Here is a 20,304-nt window from a genome sequence, read left to right as displayed (position 1 = left end):
GCATTGCAGGCAGTGGCTTTACCTGCTACGCTCCAGTGCTGATCCTTGCGTATATGGTTTCTACTTCAAATATTTATGGATTTGGAAATAAGAAAGAACTTGATTCATTCCCACTGATTAGGATAGCAAAGGCTGGAGTAGCTACGACAATATTGAAATCAGGAATGACACTCTGAAGTTTTGTCTCATGCTATTTGACTTGTTAACAATACATATTTGGGAAGGAGTGCAAAATTTTTTTTCTATTTTTTTTGACAGGTAGAGTTATAGACAGTGAGAGAGAGACAGAGAGAAAGGTCTTCCTTCCATTGGTTCACTCCCCAAATGGCCGCTACAGCTGCGCTATGCCAATCAGAAGCCAGGAGTCAGGAACTTCTTCCTGGTCTCCCATGCAGGTGCAGGGCTTAAGCACCTGGGTCATCCTCCACTGCCCTCCTGGGCCACAGCAGAGAGCTGGACTGGAAGAGGAGCAACCGGGACTAGAACCGGCGCCCATATGGGATGCTGGCGCCGCAGGCAGAGGATTAACCAAGTGAGCCACGGCACCGGCCCGAGTACAAAATCTTAATCTTGGCGTTTGGAGAATAAAGAAAAGCCACCAAAGTCTATTTAAGAATGTGCCTAAGAACAGTGTTTTGTTTTTGCTTTTCTTTTCTTGCTATTTGTTGAATTTTTTGCTTAGTTGAGAGTTAATCTTGTGGTTATAAAATGAACTGAAAGTATGTCATTGTAAAAATTCAAAGAAGAACAAGAAAGGAAGGAGAGAAGGTAGAAGCGTGGGTGGGAGGGAGGGTGGGGGGGAGTGTCACTGTGCTCCTACTCTGTGTATATGAAATACATGGAATTCACTTATTTATATATAAATAAAAAACAAAAATCCTGACCTGAGAAAAGAGAATGTGCCTAAAGTAATATTTCTCAAACTATGAATAACAAAAATTAAGGTGAATGTACCAAGAAGAGAACTTGACATCTTCAGGACCTTAAGATTGGGCTGGAAAATGCTTTTGGGGCTGTGGTGGTGTCGCAGCTAAAGCTGCTGCCTGGGATGCCAACATCCCCTGTGGGTGTTAGTTTGAGTCCCAGCTGTTTTACTTCCAATCCAGCTCCCTGCTGATGACCTGGGAAAGCAGCAGAAGATGGCCTGAGTATTTGGGCCCCTGCACTCACGTGGGAGCTAGAAGAGGCTCCTGCCTCTTGGTTTTGGCCTGTCCCAGCCCTGGCCATTGCCACCATCTGTGGAATGAACCAGTGGATGAAAGGTCTCGCTCTCTGTCTCTCCCCGTAACTCTGACTTTCAAATGAATAAATAAATCTTTAAAAATGGCATGCTTTCCTAGGAAAATGAAAATTTAGTATAAGTGACAGCTTTCTCACTCTGTTCAAATAAAGGAATCCCTTTACATGGTTATAGAAAATTGAGGTAAGCAATACAGCTTACCTTGGGAGACAATTTTAAGATACAGAATATTTTACCACTTTAATCTTCTTCTTTATTTGTTTTTGCAATATATTTGGAGTTCTTTAGAAGGAAGCCCAACTTGAGAAGTTATAGGAAGAATGTTTATTTATATGCAGAATGACAGAAGACAAAAGTCCTAAATATTTATATAGAAATGTGAGTCACACTTTCATATGAAGTTATGAATTTTGACAGCATAAGAACTATGTTATTGGCACTGGCATTGTGGCATAGCAATGCCAACATTCCAAATGGGCACCAGTTTATGTCCTGGCTGCTCCACTTCCAATCCAGCTCCCTGCTGATGGCCTGGGAAAAGCAGCTGAGGATAGCCCAAGTGTTTAGACCCCTGCCCTCACATGAGGGACCTGGAGGAAGTTCCTCGCACCTTGTCTTGGCCTGGCCCTGCCCTGGCTGTTTTGGCCATGTGGGGAGTGAGCCAGTGGATGGAAGATCTATAGTTCTGACTTCCAAATAAATAAATAAATAAAAAGAACTATGTTATCATTGTCACACAGAGTCCTATTGCCTGGAGGAAATAGTGGAAAACGTCCATGTACCCTGCATTTATTCACATGCTATTGGGAGGCATATGGAAAACCTTAGAGGATGGGTGTGTTCACATCATGCCTTCGGGGAAAGATATTAGCTGTGTTGGAAAAACTTAGTGGCACTCATTAAGGGATGTGAGGCATAGTGACAATTCGTGTGATCTGTTTTTAAGAATGAAAGAAGCAGTTCAGTTTTTTAAAGATTTATTTATTTATCTCAAAGGCAGAGTGACAGAGCTAGCATGGGGGACAGAAGTTTCGACTTCAGGTTCACTCCGCAAATGACTGCAAAGGCTAAGGCTGGACAGGGCTAGAGCCAGGAGCCTGGAACTCCATCTGGGCCTCCCACATGGAGACAGGGACCCAACCACTGGTCCATCTTCTACTGCTTTCACAGGTGCATTAGAAGGGAGCCAGAATGGGCCGGCGCTGTGGCTCACTAGGCTAATCATCTGCCTACGGCACCGACACACCAGGTTCTAGTCCCGGTCGGGGCACCGGATTCTGTCCCGGTTGCCCCTCTTCCAGTCCAGCTCTCTGCTGTGGCCCGGGAGTGCAGTGGAGGATGGCCCAAGTGCTTGGGCCCTGCACCCACATGGGAGACCAGGAGAAGCACCTGGCTCCTGGCTATGGATCAGTGCGGTGCGCCGGCCGCAGCGGGCCTGCTGCAGCGGCCATTGGAGGGTGAACCAACATCAAAAAGGAAGACCTCTCTCTCACTGTCCACTCTGCCTGTCAAAAAAAAAAAAAAAAAAAAGGAGCCAGAATGGACATGAAGCGGCTGGGACTCAAACGGGCTCTCCAGAATTAGATGCCAGTGTCACAAGTGGTGGCTTCACCCCCTGCATTGCCCCATGGAGGTTAAGCTGAGGCGCATCCTGGCTGGATGACTCAGTGCACTCAGAGTTCTGTGCTGATGGGGACGCTTCGAGGCGAAAAGGTGGAATAATCCTGTTTGATGTAGTCAGTCCACTTCTTTTATAGGTTGTGCACTCAGACCAGACAGGGTATGCTTTTAGTTAGAGAACATTTTCTAGGAAGAGGAAAACTAATCTGCAGCCATTAGCATGGGGTTTGTGAAAGCACTGTAGTGTGAAAATAGTTCCCAGACGATTCTTGGTGTAAGTGGGGCAAGCTCGTTCGAAGCTGCGCTTGTTCACAGAGGGACCCACCCTTCAGACTCCCTGAAGGCCGTGGACACAACCCTGGTCTTAGAAACAAAGGAGACAAAGCCGGGCCACCTCAACAGATGCCAACTGCCTCATTGATTGTTTCAGGCTGAAGTCACTTGAGGAAGTGGCACGTCAGGTGGGGCCATTTGGCTGTGGGTTCCAGCCTGCGGCAAGAGATGGAGAGTCTGTGGGGATGGATGTCCTTACAGCGAGGCCACAGTAGAGCCTTGACCACCAGAGGCTGCAGACCGAGGCTGCAATGGATCTGAACAGACAGCCTCGTGGAATGCCCCTTACCAGTACAGGCCCCTGCTCCCCTCCTCCCGTCTCTCAGTGACACCCCGGGAATGCTCTGCCCTAGTCCAGAGATCCATTTCTCCTGTCAATCACCATTGCTTGTCTACGGAGCATAAGAGCGTCATGCTTTGGTACCTTCCTCAGACTTTCCGGTGACGATACCCATGTGCGTGTAAATTTAATGAAACCTTTATGCTTTCCTCTGGTTAACTAGCCTCGTATTAATTGTGTTCCAGCTGAAGAGCTCAGGTAGGAACCAAAGAACGGAGAGGCCACCTCCCTCTCCTCTCCTACGAAACCAGACAGCATATGGAGCCAGCCGACACAGAGTATGGTGTAGTCGCCATTGATTGATGACTCTGGGTTTAGCAACCCAGGGTGGGAGAGGAAGTAGCTGGTGGCAAGGTGTAGCAAGAGTAGTGAACATTTGGAGAACATAGGAGCCCCTGCAAGTCTTTGAATATCTTTGTCTTAAAAATAATTCTAGTGTCCTCCATGATGCTTCAAGGTTGTGTCTGACATGAATTAATTCTGGATATTTCCTAATAGTAGAGTAAATCGTCTAACTTGCTTTTCTATCTAACTGTATAGATGATGCTATTTTTTTCCTTTTTTTACGTAGGCTGGAGCCAATGTCCTTCTCCAGGATGTCAACGGAAATATCCCATTAGATTACGCCGTAGAAGGGACAGAATCCAGCTCTATCTTACTGACCTATCTGGACGAGAACGGTAGGCTGCCACTTTGTAAAGCTATAGAAAGAAAGAAACTGTCGGATTATAAGCGTGCGTTCCTTCATGTGGGCAATGCTTGCATGACTTCTGATTGGTGTCGTTTCCTTAGATGGTGTAAAATAAGGTATTTTTCTGTTCAGCATTTCACCGTTCTCTCTGCACTGCACTGCCAGTCTGGTCAAGGCGGTTTTTTTGCAAGACAGCAGAAACCCGGAGGCCAACAATGAAGGAACGCGTAGCAGGCATCTGAAGTCCATAATTAGTAGGACTGGGTTTCTAATTATATTCTGTTCTCCCCTGGGAGGGGAAGGGACGTGAACCAGCACAATTGAATTTTAAGCTAATGAGAGCAAGGTCAAATCAAGTGTATTCTCCCAGGAGCAGGTGGTCTTTGTGAGAACTGGAGAGGGAGGGCTTCAGTGTGCACGGCATACAGGAAGTCCCTCGGGTGACACTTGGATGCCCACGTGTCATCAGGAGACAGCCCCCGGTGGTGAGGCCGGCTTGCAAAGATGAGACTGAGCCCAAAGAGTATTCACTGACAGCGTTTAATTAAACCAACCCAGCATATAATTTTGTGAGTAAGTACAGCCGTGAGAAAACAGGAGGTGAGCCCAATACAACATGCAAATACAGAGTTGTGTGTGTTCTTTTTCTGCTGTTTAGGTATAAATACCAACACAGGAAGTAGAGTCCCCTCAAGGTTGACCCCTGGAGGGAGCCACACAGTATCTAGACTCCCCCCCTTCTCCTCTTCCCGGAGACGCTCTCCCATCGGCCTCCTTGTCCCCATGCCCCCTGCCTCCTCCATCTCGCTGGCATCTGGGAATGACTTGGAATAATCAGTTAGTACTCCACAGCTTGATACTTGAAGAAAGCAGCCCGTGCGTTCTGGAAGCAAAGAGGCCTGGTGATTTCTGTCGGGGGTGGGGGGGGAGGACGGGTGTGGAGCCCTCTGTGCCGAAGGTCGCCGAGTCAGGGCAGACCCCAGCCCCTCACCCCTCCAGACTCCCTGGCTTTTTCCAGATCCTATCAGCTGTGAGTTGATGGAGATGAGTCCATTGCTTCCACAGGAAATGAAGTGTGAAACAAAGCAGATTTCACTGTGGCAAAGGCAGTGCTTTGGGCCTTTGTAAAACTCCCTGTGTGACACGCATTCGGAATTTGCACGGGGAACTTGGCTGTGACAGTGCCCACAGGACCGGCTGCTGTGGTGTTGCCTGCTTCAGAATCGTCTGGGACTGGTAGATCCTACGTGAAGTGTTCCCACGTCCCTTATCCAGAGGCTGCGGACCATGCTGCTTCAGGTCCCAGAGCCGTTTGAACTTGGAATGTCTGCACAGACTCTACTCATTCAGCATCCAAAATCCAAAATTCTGACACTGGAAAATGCTGCGAAACCTAAAGATGTATTTATTTATTTATTTGAGAGAGCGTTACAGACAGAGAGAGCGAGGGACAGAGAGAAAGGTCTTCCATCCACTGGTGCACTCCCCAAATGGCCACAACAGCCAGAGCTGGACAAATCCGAAGCTGAGAGCCAGGAGCTTCCTCTGAGTCTCCCACATGGGTGCAGGGGCCCAAGCACTTGGTCCATTCTCTGCTGCTTTCCCAGGCCACGAGCAAGGAGCTGGATCAGAAGAGGAGCACCAGCGCCATATGGGATGCCAGTGCTACAGGCAGAGGCTTAGTCCACTGTGCCACAGCTCTGGCCCCAAAACTTGTTAAGCATCGTGTGTGCACTCCAAAAGTTTCAGACTTCAGAGCATCTCTGACTGTGCAATTCTGATGATGGATGTCAACCATAAGAAGAAATGGAGAGGTGACAGCTCTGTGTATGGCATTGACAGTGCTGACCGACTCACAGATCCGTGCACATCTTCAAATTCATCAGCTTGCGTACAGTAACTCTGGAGGTCAAGCATAGCTCAGCGAAGTGGCTTAAAGATAAAACACAACTCCTGGTGTGCAATCAAAAAAGGAAGAGAAAATAATTTCTGTGTGCAAAAGCGTTACCATCACTGTGTGTTTTCCAGTTCACTTGAGCATTCGTTCGATAGGAAGTTTCGGCGTTTGCCTACTATATATTTCCTATGTAAAAGGAAAAAAAAAATGGAATGTTTTCATTTCAGAAAGTACCGATTCTGGAAGGTGAGGAGAAAATCGGTCGTAGCGGTGGCTGTCACAATCGGTTTGCAAAACCCAAGTTTGCTGGAACAAACTCAATTTATACCTCTTAAATTTTTAATTCCATTTTCTGTGCGTGCCTGCTGTTGCCTGGGCTCTGCCTCCGTGTCCATCTGCCCTCCCTCCCTCCCTCCCTCACAGTCTCCCGCCCGCCTGTCTGCATCACCGGCCCATCCCCAGGGAGCACTGTCCGATTCCATTTATGCTCTGGGCTGTGGTTGGTGACTCTGCTGTGACAGAGGGCGCTGATGATGTCCTCACACGTTCCCGAGATTCCGAGAGGAGACTCTGCCTGGTGGCCCTTGGTACTTGGGTGCTGCGCATCGCAGGTGGCAGGAGGAGGCAGGCGACCTCGCGAACAGGCTGATTATGTGGAAAATTGCTGGTCCTATTATACTGTCACCACCAACGCACACTGTACCCCCGGCACAGCAATTAACCCTGGCTCACCGCTGGCCGTAAATGAGACAACCAGGCTCATGGAAGTTTGACGGATTCGAGATGCCCTGGGTGAGGCCAGCCGGCTGGCATGCGGGGAAAGCCATCGGTTCCGAAAGGAGCAGCAGGAAGAAGGGGCTGAGGGGAGCGCTCAGCGTGGTCTAGGGTGCAGACACCTGCATGCACGTCCCTGGAAAACGCAAAGGCACTGCTTGGCTCTGCCCCTCCCTGCAAAAGATAAGTAACTCTGCCGAGTTCCTGTCTCCTGTTACTTAGCCACCACCTTCAGCTCCTGAGCCCACCAGCCCACGGCTCCCGCAGCTCTCGGCATTGTGGTCCGTGGTGTTCCCTCCAGCAATCTGTTTCCTGTTCCCTCCAATACCTCATCTCCCTGCCATTCTCGGGAAAACTCTGTCTTGCGATGATCTCCCCAGAGTCCATCTGCCCTCTCCCCAGCTCCTACTGACCTAAGTTTTCTTCCACTGCTCAGCTTGTGTTTTCACAGCCCTAAGGGTGGGCCATTCCCGGGCTTTGTTGTTGAGAAATTTGTCTCCACTCACTCTTGCTGGTCATCTCACCCTTGTATTTTGACTCTGGGCCTGTTCCCAAGAACACTCCTGTAGCTGAATTATATTTTTTAAAAAGATTTATTTATATTTATTTACTTGAAAGTCAGAGATACACACAGAGAGAAGGAGAAGCAGAGAGAGAGAGAGGTCTTCCATCTGCAGGTTCACTCCCCAATTGGCCACAGTGGCTGGAGCTATGCTGATCTGAAGCCAGGAGCTTCCTCCAGGTCTCCAATGTGGGTGCAGGGGCCCAAGGACTTGGGCCATCTTGTACTGATTTCCCAGGCCATGGCAGAGAGTTGGATAGGAAGAGGAGCAGCCGGGACTAGAACCAGCACTCATATGAGATGCCAGCACTACAAGGGGTAGTGCCACAGTGCCGGCCCATAATTATATTTTTTTTAAAAAAGATTGATTTATTTTTATTTGAAAGCTAGAGTTATGCAGAGGGAGAGAGAAAGAGAGGTCTTCCATTCGTTGGTTCACTCCCCAAATGGCCACAATGGCCGGAGCTGGGCCAGACTGAAGCCTGGAACCAGAGGAGCTTCTTCTGAATCTCCCATGTGGGTGCAGGGCCCAAGCACTCAGGCCATCCTCTGCTGCCTCTGTCAGGTGCACTAACAGGCAAGGGAGCTGGATCAGAAGTAGAGCAACTGGGACTTGAACCAGCGCCCATATGGGATGCCAATGCTGCAGGCAGCAGTTTAACCTGCTAAGCCACAGCTCTGCCCCCTGAATTATGGGTTAAGTTCTTCAGTCCTGCATGTGCAAATTTACTCAGTCTCTTGACTTGGATGTCAAATAACATGAAATAGCCTGTCCAATGTGGAACTTATTACTGCCCTGTCAGGCTCTATCCACCTTCCGTATTTCACAATTACAGTCAGGAATCCAGATATGTGAGCATCACCCCCCACCACCACCACCCATCTGTTACATCTGATTCTCGTCAAATCTTAAGATTCTGCTTCCCTGACTTCTTGGAAACGAGTCCACCTCCCTCATGGATTGTGCCGTCTCTGCCTCCATTAAACCCTGGTCTTTCTACTCTGGGTACTGCAGTTGTCTCTGCCAGTGCTCATGTCTGGGGGGCCCAGTCCTGGCCTTCCCCGTTCCCTCGCCAGGGAACCCCCAGACCGAACAGTCCCCCAAAGGTCTTTCCTCGGCTTCCTGGTTCTTCACGGTGCTTTCCTGCACCAGCCTTTTCACCATCACACACTGATAGGATGCAAGTGGGTCCCAGGGTGCCCGGTGCAGTCCCCGGCTGTGGACCGTATCAGGCCCGAGGGAGAATGCAGGGTCACAGGGGCCTTTGGGCTCAAACACGTTGATTCCTCTTTGCTGGGAGCCCCTCCCCTTATTTGCCTTCTCAATTCTTTTGCTTCCTTGGATCTTCCAGGACACTTACTCTGGAGATAAAAATTAGGGTTAGCCGCGATTCTGCGAGCTCAGAGAATCGCGTGTGAGAATCGTATAACAGCAAATTGCATGAGCCCGTTTAGCTTTCTTCCTGTTTTGAGGTCCAGAAATATTTTATGTATCTCCAAGTGATGATGCAGTGACCTATCATAGTGAGTGAAACCAAAGCGCTCACGGCCATTAAAACACAACAAGGTGGAAGGAAGGGATTTTCCCCAAGAGCGCGCAGGAGGCCTCAGAGAAGTGAGTCACTCCAAGCCTTAGGTGAAGAGCCGTGCCATCCTGTAGAAGCCGTGGTGGCTGCAATCCTGGCGTGGTGTGGTGCTCAGAGAGCAGTGCAGGAGACGTGCGGTGACGGCCTCCTGAACCCAGGCCAGGGAGGAGAGACATTTCCAAATGTGCACCCAGCGCAGTCGTACGTCCTCCGTGACAGAGTGCGGAGAAGCCCTGGACAGAGTACAGCACAGAGCTCAGACTTCTTAGCTACGAGGGATGGATCGGGACGGCGGGAGAGTTCAGGCTGACTTGAGGGGTTAAAGTCATTTCAGCTTTGCCTACACATATATGGATATTCTCAAACGTGATCAGGCAGTGACAGGAGGAGACCATGTGATGATTTGTGAATGTCGGGTAGATCACTTTGTTTCTTTACTTTTAAATCAAGAGGAGCCACTTCTCATCAAAATAATAAATCTAAGCTTATGTTAAATTTATTTTCAGATGATAGTATAATAATTAAATGCTTTTTAGAATGTGAGATTGGTCCATTATCCTCTACAAAATAGACTTCATATGGCTTATAATTGTCTTGGTTAGTTCTATCCAGGAGGGGTTAAGTTTGTCTGATAATGAAGAGAAAGGATTTCTGTTGAATTGTGTCATCAAAAAGAGAGTTGTGCTTCTTTCGTGGAAAATGTGACACAGATCTCAAAGTCACATCGCATTTTAATTGGTGTAGTATTTGGTTTGAAGTTGGGTTTCAGAGTCATAGGTACAATGTCCTCACCTCCCCCGGAGTCTCCACAATGGGAACCAGAAGTGTTTTGTTCCTGTGGTACAGTGCGCTGTCAGCCAGAGTGCAGTGGAGGAGGGCGTATCTGGGTTGGCATCTTTGTTTCTGTCATTGGGCCCTGTTCAGTTTTTATCACTCAACTTTAATTGCATGCCTAACGAATCCTCTAAAGGAAACATTCACCTTCCGTAAATGCTACAACGTTATAAAATTTGACAAAATAATGTGACCATAGGGTAGGGCACCATCACGTTCTTCCGCTGCTTCCACATGCAGAAGTCAGTGCCGACACCTGAGACGTCATAGTCCTCAGAATTAAATCTCAGGTCAAACCCCGTTATCGTCAAAGCATCAATGGCATGGCAGTTTGCCTTCTCCATAACAGACCTCAAGTGCCCCACAGGGAGTTCTTCCAGGGTGATTCAGAAGCGGGGAGGGGTCCCCGTGTTCCTATTTCAGGCTTTTGAGCAGAGTATTTGAAGAAACCGCATTATTTGCATATTGCATTTCTTGCTTGGTTGCTCCTTGGTTCTTCATCGCAAAGAAAACCACACCTGTAGGCCGGCGCCGCGGCTCACTAGGCTAATCCTCCGCCTTGTGGCGCCGGCACACCGGGTTCTAGTCCCGGTCGGGGCACCGATCCTGTCCCGGTTGCCCCTCTTCCAGGCCAGCTCTCTGCGTGGCCAGGGAGTGCAGTGGAGGATGGCCCAAGTGCTTGGGCCCTGCACCCCATGGGAGACCAGGAGAAGCACCTGGCTCCTGCCATCGGATCAGCGCGATGCGCAGGTCGCAGCGCGCCTACCGCGGCGGCCATTGGAGGGTGAACCAACGGCAAAAAAAAAAAAAAAAAAAAAAACACCTGTGTGCATCGCATGTAATCCATGTGCCGGAAGGCTGATGAAAAATCACAGCTCTCCTTTACTGAATGCTTACTGTGAACCCAATAGGATTTCATTTGTGTTTATGCCTTAACTCATCTTCATAGAAAATGAGGGAAGAATTGCGCCATTTGGCCAGTAAAGAAACAGAGGCACCTGCCCACATGGGCGCAGGTCATCATTAACAGGCACAATCCTAAGCCCAGGCAGGTTGGCTCCAGAGTGACCCAGAGGATGTGCTGTGTGGTGGGGCACGTGGACAGTGCCCAAGGGAAAAGATGACAGCAGGAGGGCAGCAGGCTTCCTGGTCTGTGTCACAGAGGCAGCTCCGTTCCTTGGGATCTGTGTCGTTATCTGAGTGGCTGAAGCCCAGGCAGGTTGAAAACTGTGCCGAAGTCAACCACAGACTAGGCACATCTGAGACCATCGCTTCTGGGTTTCCGCTCTGGTCCACTGTGCCAGGCTTTGTCAGTGTTGGCAACCAGGACTCAGTCAGATAAGATGTGGGAAGTGCTCAGAATAATGGCTGCTGGTTCATAAAAAAGCACTTGCTAAGAGGGAGAAAGCATCAGCCATTGTTGTCACCCCCACCATCATTACCACCATCCCCGTCCCCACCACTGTCATCACCATCACCCTCATTATATCATCATCACTTTCTCTGGGAAGAAGGGGAATTATTTCCCCCTTACACATATCTATTTTGTCCCTGAACCAACAATGCTAGAAATAGGGTGTTCATCATTAGAAGGATGCCAGCTACTACAGAGAGTTCACATTTAAATAAATGTTGCATATAAATGTAAGTAGACCCGGGTCTTTCATGAGTCAATCACCCACCTCAGTTGAGAAAGACTGAGTTCTTCACTCAGTGTCATTTGCCTTCACTAACAAAATACTCAGTGGGTGCATCCTTTTAAAAATTATTTTTAAATAATTATTAAATAATACTTAAAATTGTTTTTAAATTTTTAAAAGATTGGTTTACTTGAAAGGCAGAATAACAGAGTGAGAGAGAGAGAGATAGGTAGGTACCTTCTATCATCTGGTTCATTTCCCATATGCCCACAATAGCCAGGAGTGGGCCTGGCTGAATTCAGGAGCCTGGGTCTTCCATGTGGGTAGCCAGAACCCATGTACTTGGGCCATCTCCACTGCCTTCTCAGGTATGGTAGAGGAAGTTGGGTGGGAAGCAGAGTAGCAGGGACACGGACCAGAACTCTGATAGGGAATGTGGGCATCTCAAACCATGACCACAATGTGCATCACATTTGAAATCACTTTAGATGTACAGGAAAGCCTCAAAGTTAATATAGAGAGTTCTCAAATACATTCACAGAACTCCACTGTATTCTAACACTCACAAAGGCATGGCACACTCATCAAAACTGAAGTTAACATGAGTACCATGCTTGATACTAGATGAAATATAGTACAGTCAATATTGGTAACCTACAGACCTTATTCAGATACCACCAGCTTATCATTAAAGTCACATTTCTGTTCTGGTATGCCACGCTGCTTTTAGGATCACCTGTTTGGTCCAGGAACAGAAACTGTATCTTCAACTCAATGTACTTAGACTTTGAGTAGTGTATGTCGATGACATGTGCTAAAATGGGTATTCACTGAGCACCTACCTGGTCTAAGGCATCATATCACATCCGAGGGTATAACAAGACATAAGTCTTTCTTCCCTCAGAGACTATAATCCAATTAGGATGTCTGAATGGGGAATTATTCATGCTGAGAATGAGAGTCAAAGTGGAAGGGGCTTCAGAGAGGAACATGGAAAGATTATCCCGGGAAGCAGGGCTCTGGCCCTGACCGGTAGTGCCGGGGCTTCTCTGTGTTTGGTCTCAATGCCCTTTGTTCCCCCAGGGGTGGACCTGACCTCACTGCGCCAGATGAAGCTGCAGAGGCCGCTGAGCATGTTCACAGACGTCCAGCACTTCTTGTCGTCGGGAGGCAACGTCAACGAGCAGAACGAGGAGGGAGTAACCCTGGTAAGTTAGCGCAGTTGACGCAGACCTTGACCAGCAGAGAAGTTACTTTGGTTTCTAAAGCGTGGAATTGGGTATAATTCACATGTAAGTAATGCTTCCTTTTTTTCTTATCACCAATGTAATGGATATTCACTGCAGAAATTTTGGACAGCATGTACATACGCAAAGAAGAAAATGTGTAATACTTTTGCCAGTCCTGTAAGACAACCCGTGTTTATATGTTGATATGGTTTCTTCCATGTGTGTTTTTCCAACAAATTTAAAATGCTTTTTATGCTTTATTTGGTCAATATGATTTTCAGGATACAACTTACAGGGAAAGTCTTTCATTTTAGTCTTAAGCAGAACAAAGTATAGGTTGCTCTGGTGAGTTAATTTGTAAATTGAAGAAAACTCTTGTAACTATCCTGTTACTCTCAAGTATTGTTGCATTTAATTAAAATTAGATTAATTTATTTTTTTACTAATTTTTAATATAATCTAATGTTTAATTATCAAAATAAGAACATTTTGTCCTGTTGACATATAACATTTACCTGGACTGGGTATGCCCAGGTTAAAATTAGTTAAGAAATGTCTTAAGATTTGGGGCAGGGTGATGATTGGTCAAATGGAAGAGCAAAAGGAGGTATGGAATTCTGAAATGTGGGTTTTATAGAAATGGTTGGGATCAGTGGTTCAGTTTCTCCAATGGCAAAAACACGGTGTGAGGTTGAGGACAGGTGATGAAGAAAGTGACCTAACCAAATGGATTAGAGCTACGTCATCAGGAATGTTTCCAGGAGATCGGACACATTGTAGACCATTTAAGTCCAGGTTAGTACCATGAAACCTCTAGGTGGAATTCTCTTTCTAGATGTTGATTTTGGAAGACAAAATTTAAAAGAAAGCAATTTAAAACTTTTATGGATTTTGAAATACTATAAAATTTTATAAATATAGTCTCCTAAGACATATTTGTAAATTAAAAATATAAGTCTAAATAATTAAGGTGTGTTGAAAAATAACAATATTAAGTGGCATGTGGTCCAATTTACTGAGGAAATACTGTCTCCCACGTGCAGTCAGCAGCATAGTGAGCAAAGCCACAGCGATCCTCATGTGGAGTCACATTCATGAGGAAGGTGGGTGATGGATACCATAACGGAGCGGTTCTGTCATGTGTGTCAGTCATGGCACATGCCAAGGAGAGAGCTCCAGTGCCCTCCGCGTGTGCCGCTGCTGTACTGGAGAGTCCCCGAGAGAGGAGCGCGCGGTCCTACTCCCATCATGAAGGGCTTCCTCCTTGTGCAGCCACTCTGTTAAGGAGCAGCTGTGAAGGCTCATGGTTGGGGAGTAGCTGAGAGCTCAGAGAGGAGCTTTTCCAACAACCCAGGTGTTTGGTCACGTGGCCTGCACAGAGGGGCTAGAGACTTAGGTGCAGGAGAATTGCTAACTTGAGGCTGTGTTTAAGAGATCCAGTGGGGGTTCGTACTCCCTGCTTAAACGAGCAGTGTGGTGGGGCTGCCATCCAGTGAGCCAGAGAAAGCTCATGGCACATTGAGCTTGGAGCAGGGATCAGATTCATCTTGGAAATGCAATGTTGGAAGGGCCTCTCGGCCATCTTAATGGGCTGTTGAGTTTGCAGTTGGATATTGGAGTCTAGAATTCAGGAGCCATCTAGACTGGAGAAAGATTTGGGGAGCAATAGCATCCATAGGATATTGAGAGCCTTGATCCTGGACACATAGCCAGACTGATACTGAGGGAAGGGGGATTTAAGGAATAAGCCAGGAGATGAGGGAGAAGGGGCAGATCCAGGCTGGAAAGACAAGGAGCAAATAAGACTGGGGCAGGAGGTGGTCCCAGAGAATCCTCTGGCCTCGGAGCCGAGAGAGAGGAAGAAGGAGGTGAAGTCAGTGGAGCCTGGGAGTGGCTGCTGGATTTACTGACTTGGAGGTTGCTTGTTTTCTCCTGGAAGGTGGTTTCCGTGGCCTGGGAGGGTCCCGAGTCCGACTGAAGGGAGCTGTTCAGCAGAATCATCGCATGCAATAATAAAGACCAGCACATCAGAGAAACAGAGTAGAGCCACCTCCTTTGTGTCAGCAGATATCGTCACTTGATGTGTGATTTTAGTCAGGGCTAAAGGAACACAGCATATGTGCTTTGGTCACAGCTAAATAAACATGCACTCTTCAGTAGAGAAGCTATTGAAAGAATCAATACAGAGAGTAAATTGCTATCGCTTTCAACCATCTAATTTTGACATCCTTGTGACTTTTTATTGAACGTAAAGCGTAAATGTTGCAAACGATATCGTTCTGTGGGGACTGATGGCCATGTCTGAGCTTTAACCAAGACAGTCACGGCGAACAGGCTGTGTCAGAGAGTTGAGGATCACAGCACTTAGCGAGTGGCAGGTTAGTTTGATTCCTGTGTCGGAATCGGTGAGCGTGTTTATGTTCGTGGCTGCCGTCGGCCAGTGTTTACTTTTCTGCAAGGTGCACAGTGTGTTGTGTTTTCCTGTCTGTTGTTGGAGATAAGCAGCGATTGTTGTTCATAGATCAATTTCTGTATTCTTGGTTGGAACATCGGTTGTATTTCACAATTAGACAGAATTTCCCATTGTTAAATTGTTTGTTGCAAAAGATAAAACTACCAAGAAAAGGCTCCAAGGAGAGAACTTCTGGAAAGTTGTTTTCATGTTGCCTTCTCCTCTATTAGAAGTGCAATAAAGTCGCCAAATATACCACAGCTAGTGTTTAGAAGATCCTTTAGTGTACACTAATATTCTTCTCAAACCAAACCTCAATGAGGATACAATTTTTTTTTAAACTTTTATTTAATGAATATAAATTTCCAGTGTACAGCTTATGGATTACAATGGCTTCCCCCTCCCATAACTTCCCTCCCACCCGCAACCCTCCCCACTCCCGCTCCCTCTCCCTTTCCATTTGCATCAAGATTCATTTTCAATTCTCTTTATATACAGAAGATCAATTTAGTATAAAGATTTCAACAGTTTGCACCCACATAGAAACACAAAGTGAAACATACTGTTTGATTACTAGTTATAGCATTAAATCAAAATGTACAGCACATTAAGGACAGAGATCCCACATGAGGAGCAAGTGCACAGTGGCTCCTGTTGTTGACCCAACAAATTGACACTCTAGTTTATGGCACCAGTAACCACCCTAGGCTGTCGTCATGAGTTGCCAAGGCTATGGAAGCCTTCCAAGTTTGCCGACTCTGATCATATTTAGACAAGGTCATAAAAGACAGAGTGAGGATAGTAACCAATGATCCTAAGAGTGGCATTTACCAGGTCTGAACAATTATACAGCATTAAGTGGGGAAGAGGACCATCAGTACACACATGTTGGGAGTAGAGCCATTGGTGGTAGAGTAGAGGTTATGATTACAAAGGAATGAGGCCCAAGTGCGCTAGACAGGGTCTAGAACAAAGGACAGAGTCATTATTAGAGGAGCTAAGAAAGGATACAATTTTTAAAATGTCGTGTTATAGAACATATGGCAATCAGTCCCTGAGTTTGAGTGTGTAAACACTATGAAAATATTAGTGTAATAGCTAACATAAACATTTTGAAAGTTCCGTTTCTTTACTGTTGTATCACAGGATTTTCTCTATTATTCTAGACTTGTTTACTCAGTTTGTTAGGAAAGGATGGGGGGGATGTAAATATCCATTTTATTTTTATTTCCCTTTGTGCTTTCATAGTGCTGGTTCATCCCATTCTTCTGGCCAGCAGGTGCCATTCATTTTCTACTCATTTTTAGGGAATTGAGCTTTTACGGTCATTTTATGTGACAAAGCACAACCTCAATTTAGAGATTAGAATGTCTGGTCTGATATGTGAGTAACAATGAAAAATCCCAGTTTAAGTGAGGGGTAGCAACCTTGTTGCGTGTCACTCCCTCTGCCATCTGGTGCAGTCCGTGGTCCCTCATCAGAATGATGTTGTGAATGTAATTTTAAAAAATGGCTCCTAGGATTACAAAGAAAGCCAATGATGCTGAGGCCTAGTGATCGTTAACATTGAAATTAAATTTGTGGCCCCTAATGGTGTCCCACAATTCCTCATTCCTGTTCTGAGCCACAGATGTCGTAATTGCCGTGGTTTCAAGACAGTGTTGGTCTTTTGAGTGATATTTTGAGACCTGTGCTGCAACAGTAATATGATATGAAAATAATGTGATTTCTTTTGATGCTAAGACCATGACACAGCTGCCTATGGTCACCATTGAGGAATTTGCTAAATTGCAGCAAAGGGTCAGAAAAATATCAAAGTAGCAGCATTCTACATGGGATCCCAAAACCCCTGAATGCCATCCAGACTCGGGCCCGGGTGTTAGGATCCTGATTTCTGTCAAGTGTGGAATCTCCCTGCTCGGTGCTGGACGTGGTTGGGAGCCCATAGAAAGGAGAGTGGAGGCGGTTCACTCTCTGCCTCCTGCCACATCTCCTCTGCCCCCTCCCTTACCCGGCCCCTCTGAGGCTGAAGGAGGGGAGTGGGCCTGAGTGGACACAGTGAGGGCGAGGAGGCTTGTGCGTGGCCTTACTTGAGAGGGGACCGTGCCCTCTGGGGAGAAGTGGGCTCTTCTTGTGAGGATTAGCCAGCTCTTCAGCTGCCACCCATCCACCCCCATCACGGGCAACTCAGCCTGCACCAGGCCTGGGTGGGTGCAGCTCTTCCGAAAGGCCCTTGACACCTGCTCGGCTCGCAGGAGCTCGGGCAGCTCCAGATTCTGAGCTGCGCTTGCCGCTTCCTGCAACCCCTGAAATAGGAGCAGAAACAGCACAGTGTCTCCCTAGGAAAACCTCCAGAGCCTTTGCCCTGTGAAGCCGTGGTGCACCTGGGTCTCAGCGTATCCCCAGCTCCCCAGCCTGCACACCAGATCAGACCAACAGCCGTCTGTGACCATTGGCTTTCTCCTGGTCTCTCCACACGGCTGCCCAGGGCATGCAACTTCCCTGGTGGACCCTAAAGCGGGGAGCTCACACCTGCACCAGCCCACAGGAGCGACAGTGGCTCCACCCCTCCCCCTGTGTTCTTCCTCTGCAGGGACCACCCAGCACTTTCTCTCCCCTCATCTTCAGTGTCCTTGGTCTGGAGGTAGAGTTGAAAATCCATGGAAGCCATATGCATGTGGTGCCACTGTGGGATAGGGTGCATGGTCTCATCATACCTCAGGTACCACATGCATACGGATCGTATGTGTCATCAAACACCTGTAGTTAGTGGTCAAAGTCCTGAACAACCCTAGAAGATACAGAGTGGTGGGTCCTCCAGGTTTATTTTCATGTACCCTTAGCACAGCTGTTGTCAAAATGTGGCCCTAGCCTTGGCAAGATCTTCAGACTTAGATGTGGCCAAAGCCAGCAGGGAAATATTTTATGGTTTATACACAAATGTTCTTGAAAAGAAGATACACAGCGTAAAAGTACGTGATTTGAAAACAACACCTGACTTCCAAGTGAGGTGTTCAGGAAAGTCTCAAGCCCAGGCATCCAAGGCCCTACTGATGTAACAGCAGGAGGAGACCCCAGGAGGAATACTGAAGTCCTTGACCACAGTAGAAATTAAAATGAACATTTTGCACTAAACAATGAGCAAACTTGAGAGGAGAGTAATGAGTATAGGAGGCTTTCTGAACTTTTAATCTTTAAAATATGCAGAATTCATAGAAATAAAAATTGTCAATCTCTTAGTGGAAAATGAAGCAACAACAAGAGTCTGTTCACAAAAGGAAAAATACAAGTGGCCTCTAAATACAAGAAACTAGGAGCACCCTTCCCACTGTTGGGAACTAAAGCAATGCAAATGAATCTGTAATCATTTTATAGACAACTAATAATGAAGACCAGAAAAGCTAAGGATCTGAGAAAATGGGTTCTCTCAGGCACGGCTGGATGGGGCGTGGATGGATACAAGCAAGCTGAGGCGTGGGTGTGGGGCAGCACGCATCCAGAACCGGAACAGTGTGCATTGTCTGAGGATCAGAAGGCACCTGAGAGGCACTTATGAGTAACAACAACAATAACAAAAAGGGGTTTTGATGATATCAAAAAATGTCACAAACATTTAAAAACCCCGGTCATTTTGAGCTGGTGAGGTGAAATCTGAGGGGTCCCTGTGACTGTGTGCTGTGTGTTCCTGAAAGACGCGTAGAAGAGCAGCACGGTGGGGAAGTGGCCGGGCAGACCTCAGTCCCTGTGCACAGCCCCATCATGTCCAGGCTGTGGCGTTATCTGGTTTCCTGCATTTGCTGAGTCCTCATTTTCTCACGTTGGGCGCAGTAGTGCCACACTGTAGGAAGAGCAGGTGCAAGGAGACCGAGCCACCCAGCCACCCAGCCCCTCGCCCAGCTGGTGCACAGTGAGCTCGCTGCCGAGGTGAGCCTTCCTGTGCTCAAGTCAGATAGCAGGAAATGTTTGACATATTTAAGTAAACTTAGTCTTGGATTCATGGATCTCTTTGTATTTGCACCATCATAATTGGCAGAAAGTCACAGTTGAGTACATTGATGGAGTCAAATGTGACGCTTTGCCGTGTGGATGACCAAATCAAGCTAATCAATGGGACCGTCACCCCGCCAACATCGTCTATTGTGATGCGACATTTGAATTTACTCTCTTAGTTGTTTTGAATTATTTACCAGGTTATCAGTGTCTGCAGTGACCTGCCTGTGCGATAGGTCTTCAAAGCTATTCCTCCTGTCTAGCTGAGACTTTGTACCCTTTGTCCAGTGATTCCTATTCCTGCCCTGCTCTCATCCACCACCCAGCCTCTGGCAACCATCACTCTAGTCTCTGTTGCCATGAACTCGAGTTTTTCAGATTCTACCCATAAGTGAGATCCTGTAGCATTTGTTTTTCTTTTCCTGGCATTTCATTTAGCATAATATTTTCCATCCAGTTTCATCCAGGCTGTCACGAATGGAAGGATTTCCTTCTTTTTCTAGCCTGAATACATTCTTTTTTTTTTTTTTTTTTTTTTTTTGACAGGCAGAGTTAGACAGTGAAAGAGAGAGACAGAGAGAAAGGTCTTCCTTCCATTGGTTCACCCCCAAATGGCTGCTACGGCTGGCGCCTTGCGCCGATCCGAAGCCAGGAGCCAGGTGCTTCCTCCTGATCTCCCATGCAGGTGCAGGGCCCAAGCACTTGGGCCATCCTCCATTGCCTTCCCGGGCCACAGCAGAGAGCTGGACTGGAAGAGGAGCAACAGAACCAACCAGAGTGCAGGTGCCAGGCGGAGGATTAGCCTAGTGAGCCCTGAGCCTGAATACATTCTATAATGTGTTAATACTGCATTTTCTTTATCCATTCATATGCCAATGGACCCTTAGGCTGGCTCTTGTGAACAGTGCTCTGCAATGAACAAGGAGAGCAGAAATCCCTTGGACATACTGATTTCAAGTCCTTTGGATACATACCCAGAAGTGGCACTGCTAGGGGATTTGGTAATTCTAGATTTATTTAAAAAGGAACCTCCATACCATTTCACAGATCCTAATTTGCATTCCCAACAACAGTCCCCTTTCCTCTGCTTCCTCACCAACACTTGTTATCTTTTTG

General features: G+C 47.1%; 1 protein-coding gene across 1 annotated transcript in view; it reads left to right on the top strand.

The window, feature by feature from the left end:
* Window positions 1–20,304, top strand: part of MYO16 (myosin XVI) — a 514,229-nt gene that overhangs the window by 121,905 nt on the left and 372,020 nt on the right. The window contains exons 4-5 of the mRNA XM_062195254.1: window positions 4,105–4,213; window positions 12,601–12,725. Coding sequence (XP_062051238.1) covers window positions 4,105–4,213; window positions 12,601–12,725 — 234 coding nt within the window. The remainder of the gene's footprint in view (window positions 1–4,104; window positions 4,214–12,600; window positions 12,726–20,304) is intronic.

Source organism: Lepus europaeus, chromosome 6 (assembly GCF_033115175.1).
Source record: "Lepus europaeus isolate LE1 chromosome 6, mLepTim1.pri, whole genome shotgun sequence".
In the NCBI taxonomy this organism is placed as follows: Eukaryota; Metazoa; Chordata; class Mammalia; order Lagomorpha; family Leporidae; genus Lepus; species Lepus europaeus.
This window is presented reverse-complemented; position numbering and strand designations above follow the sequence as displayed.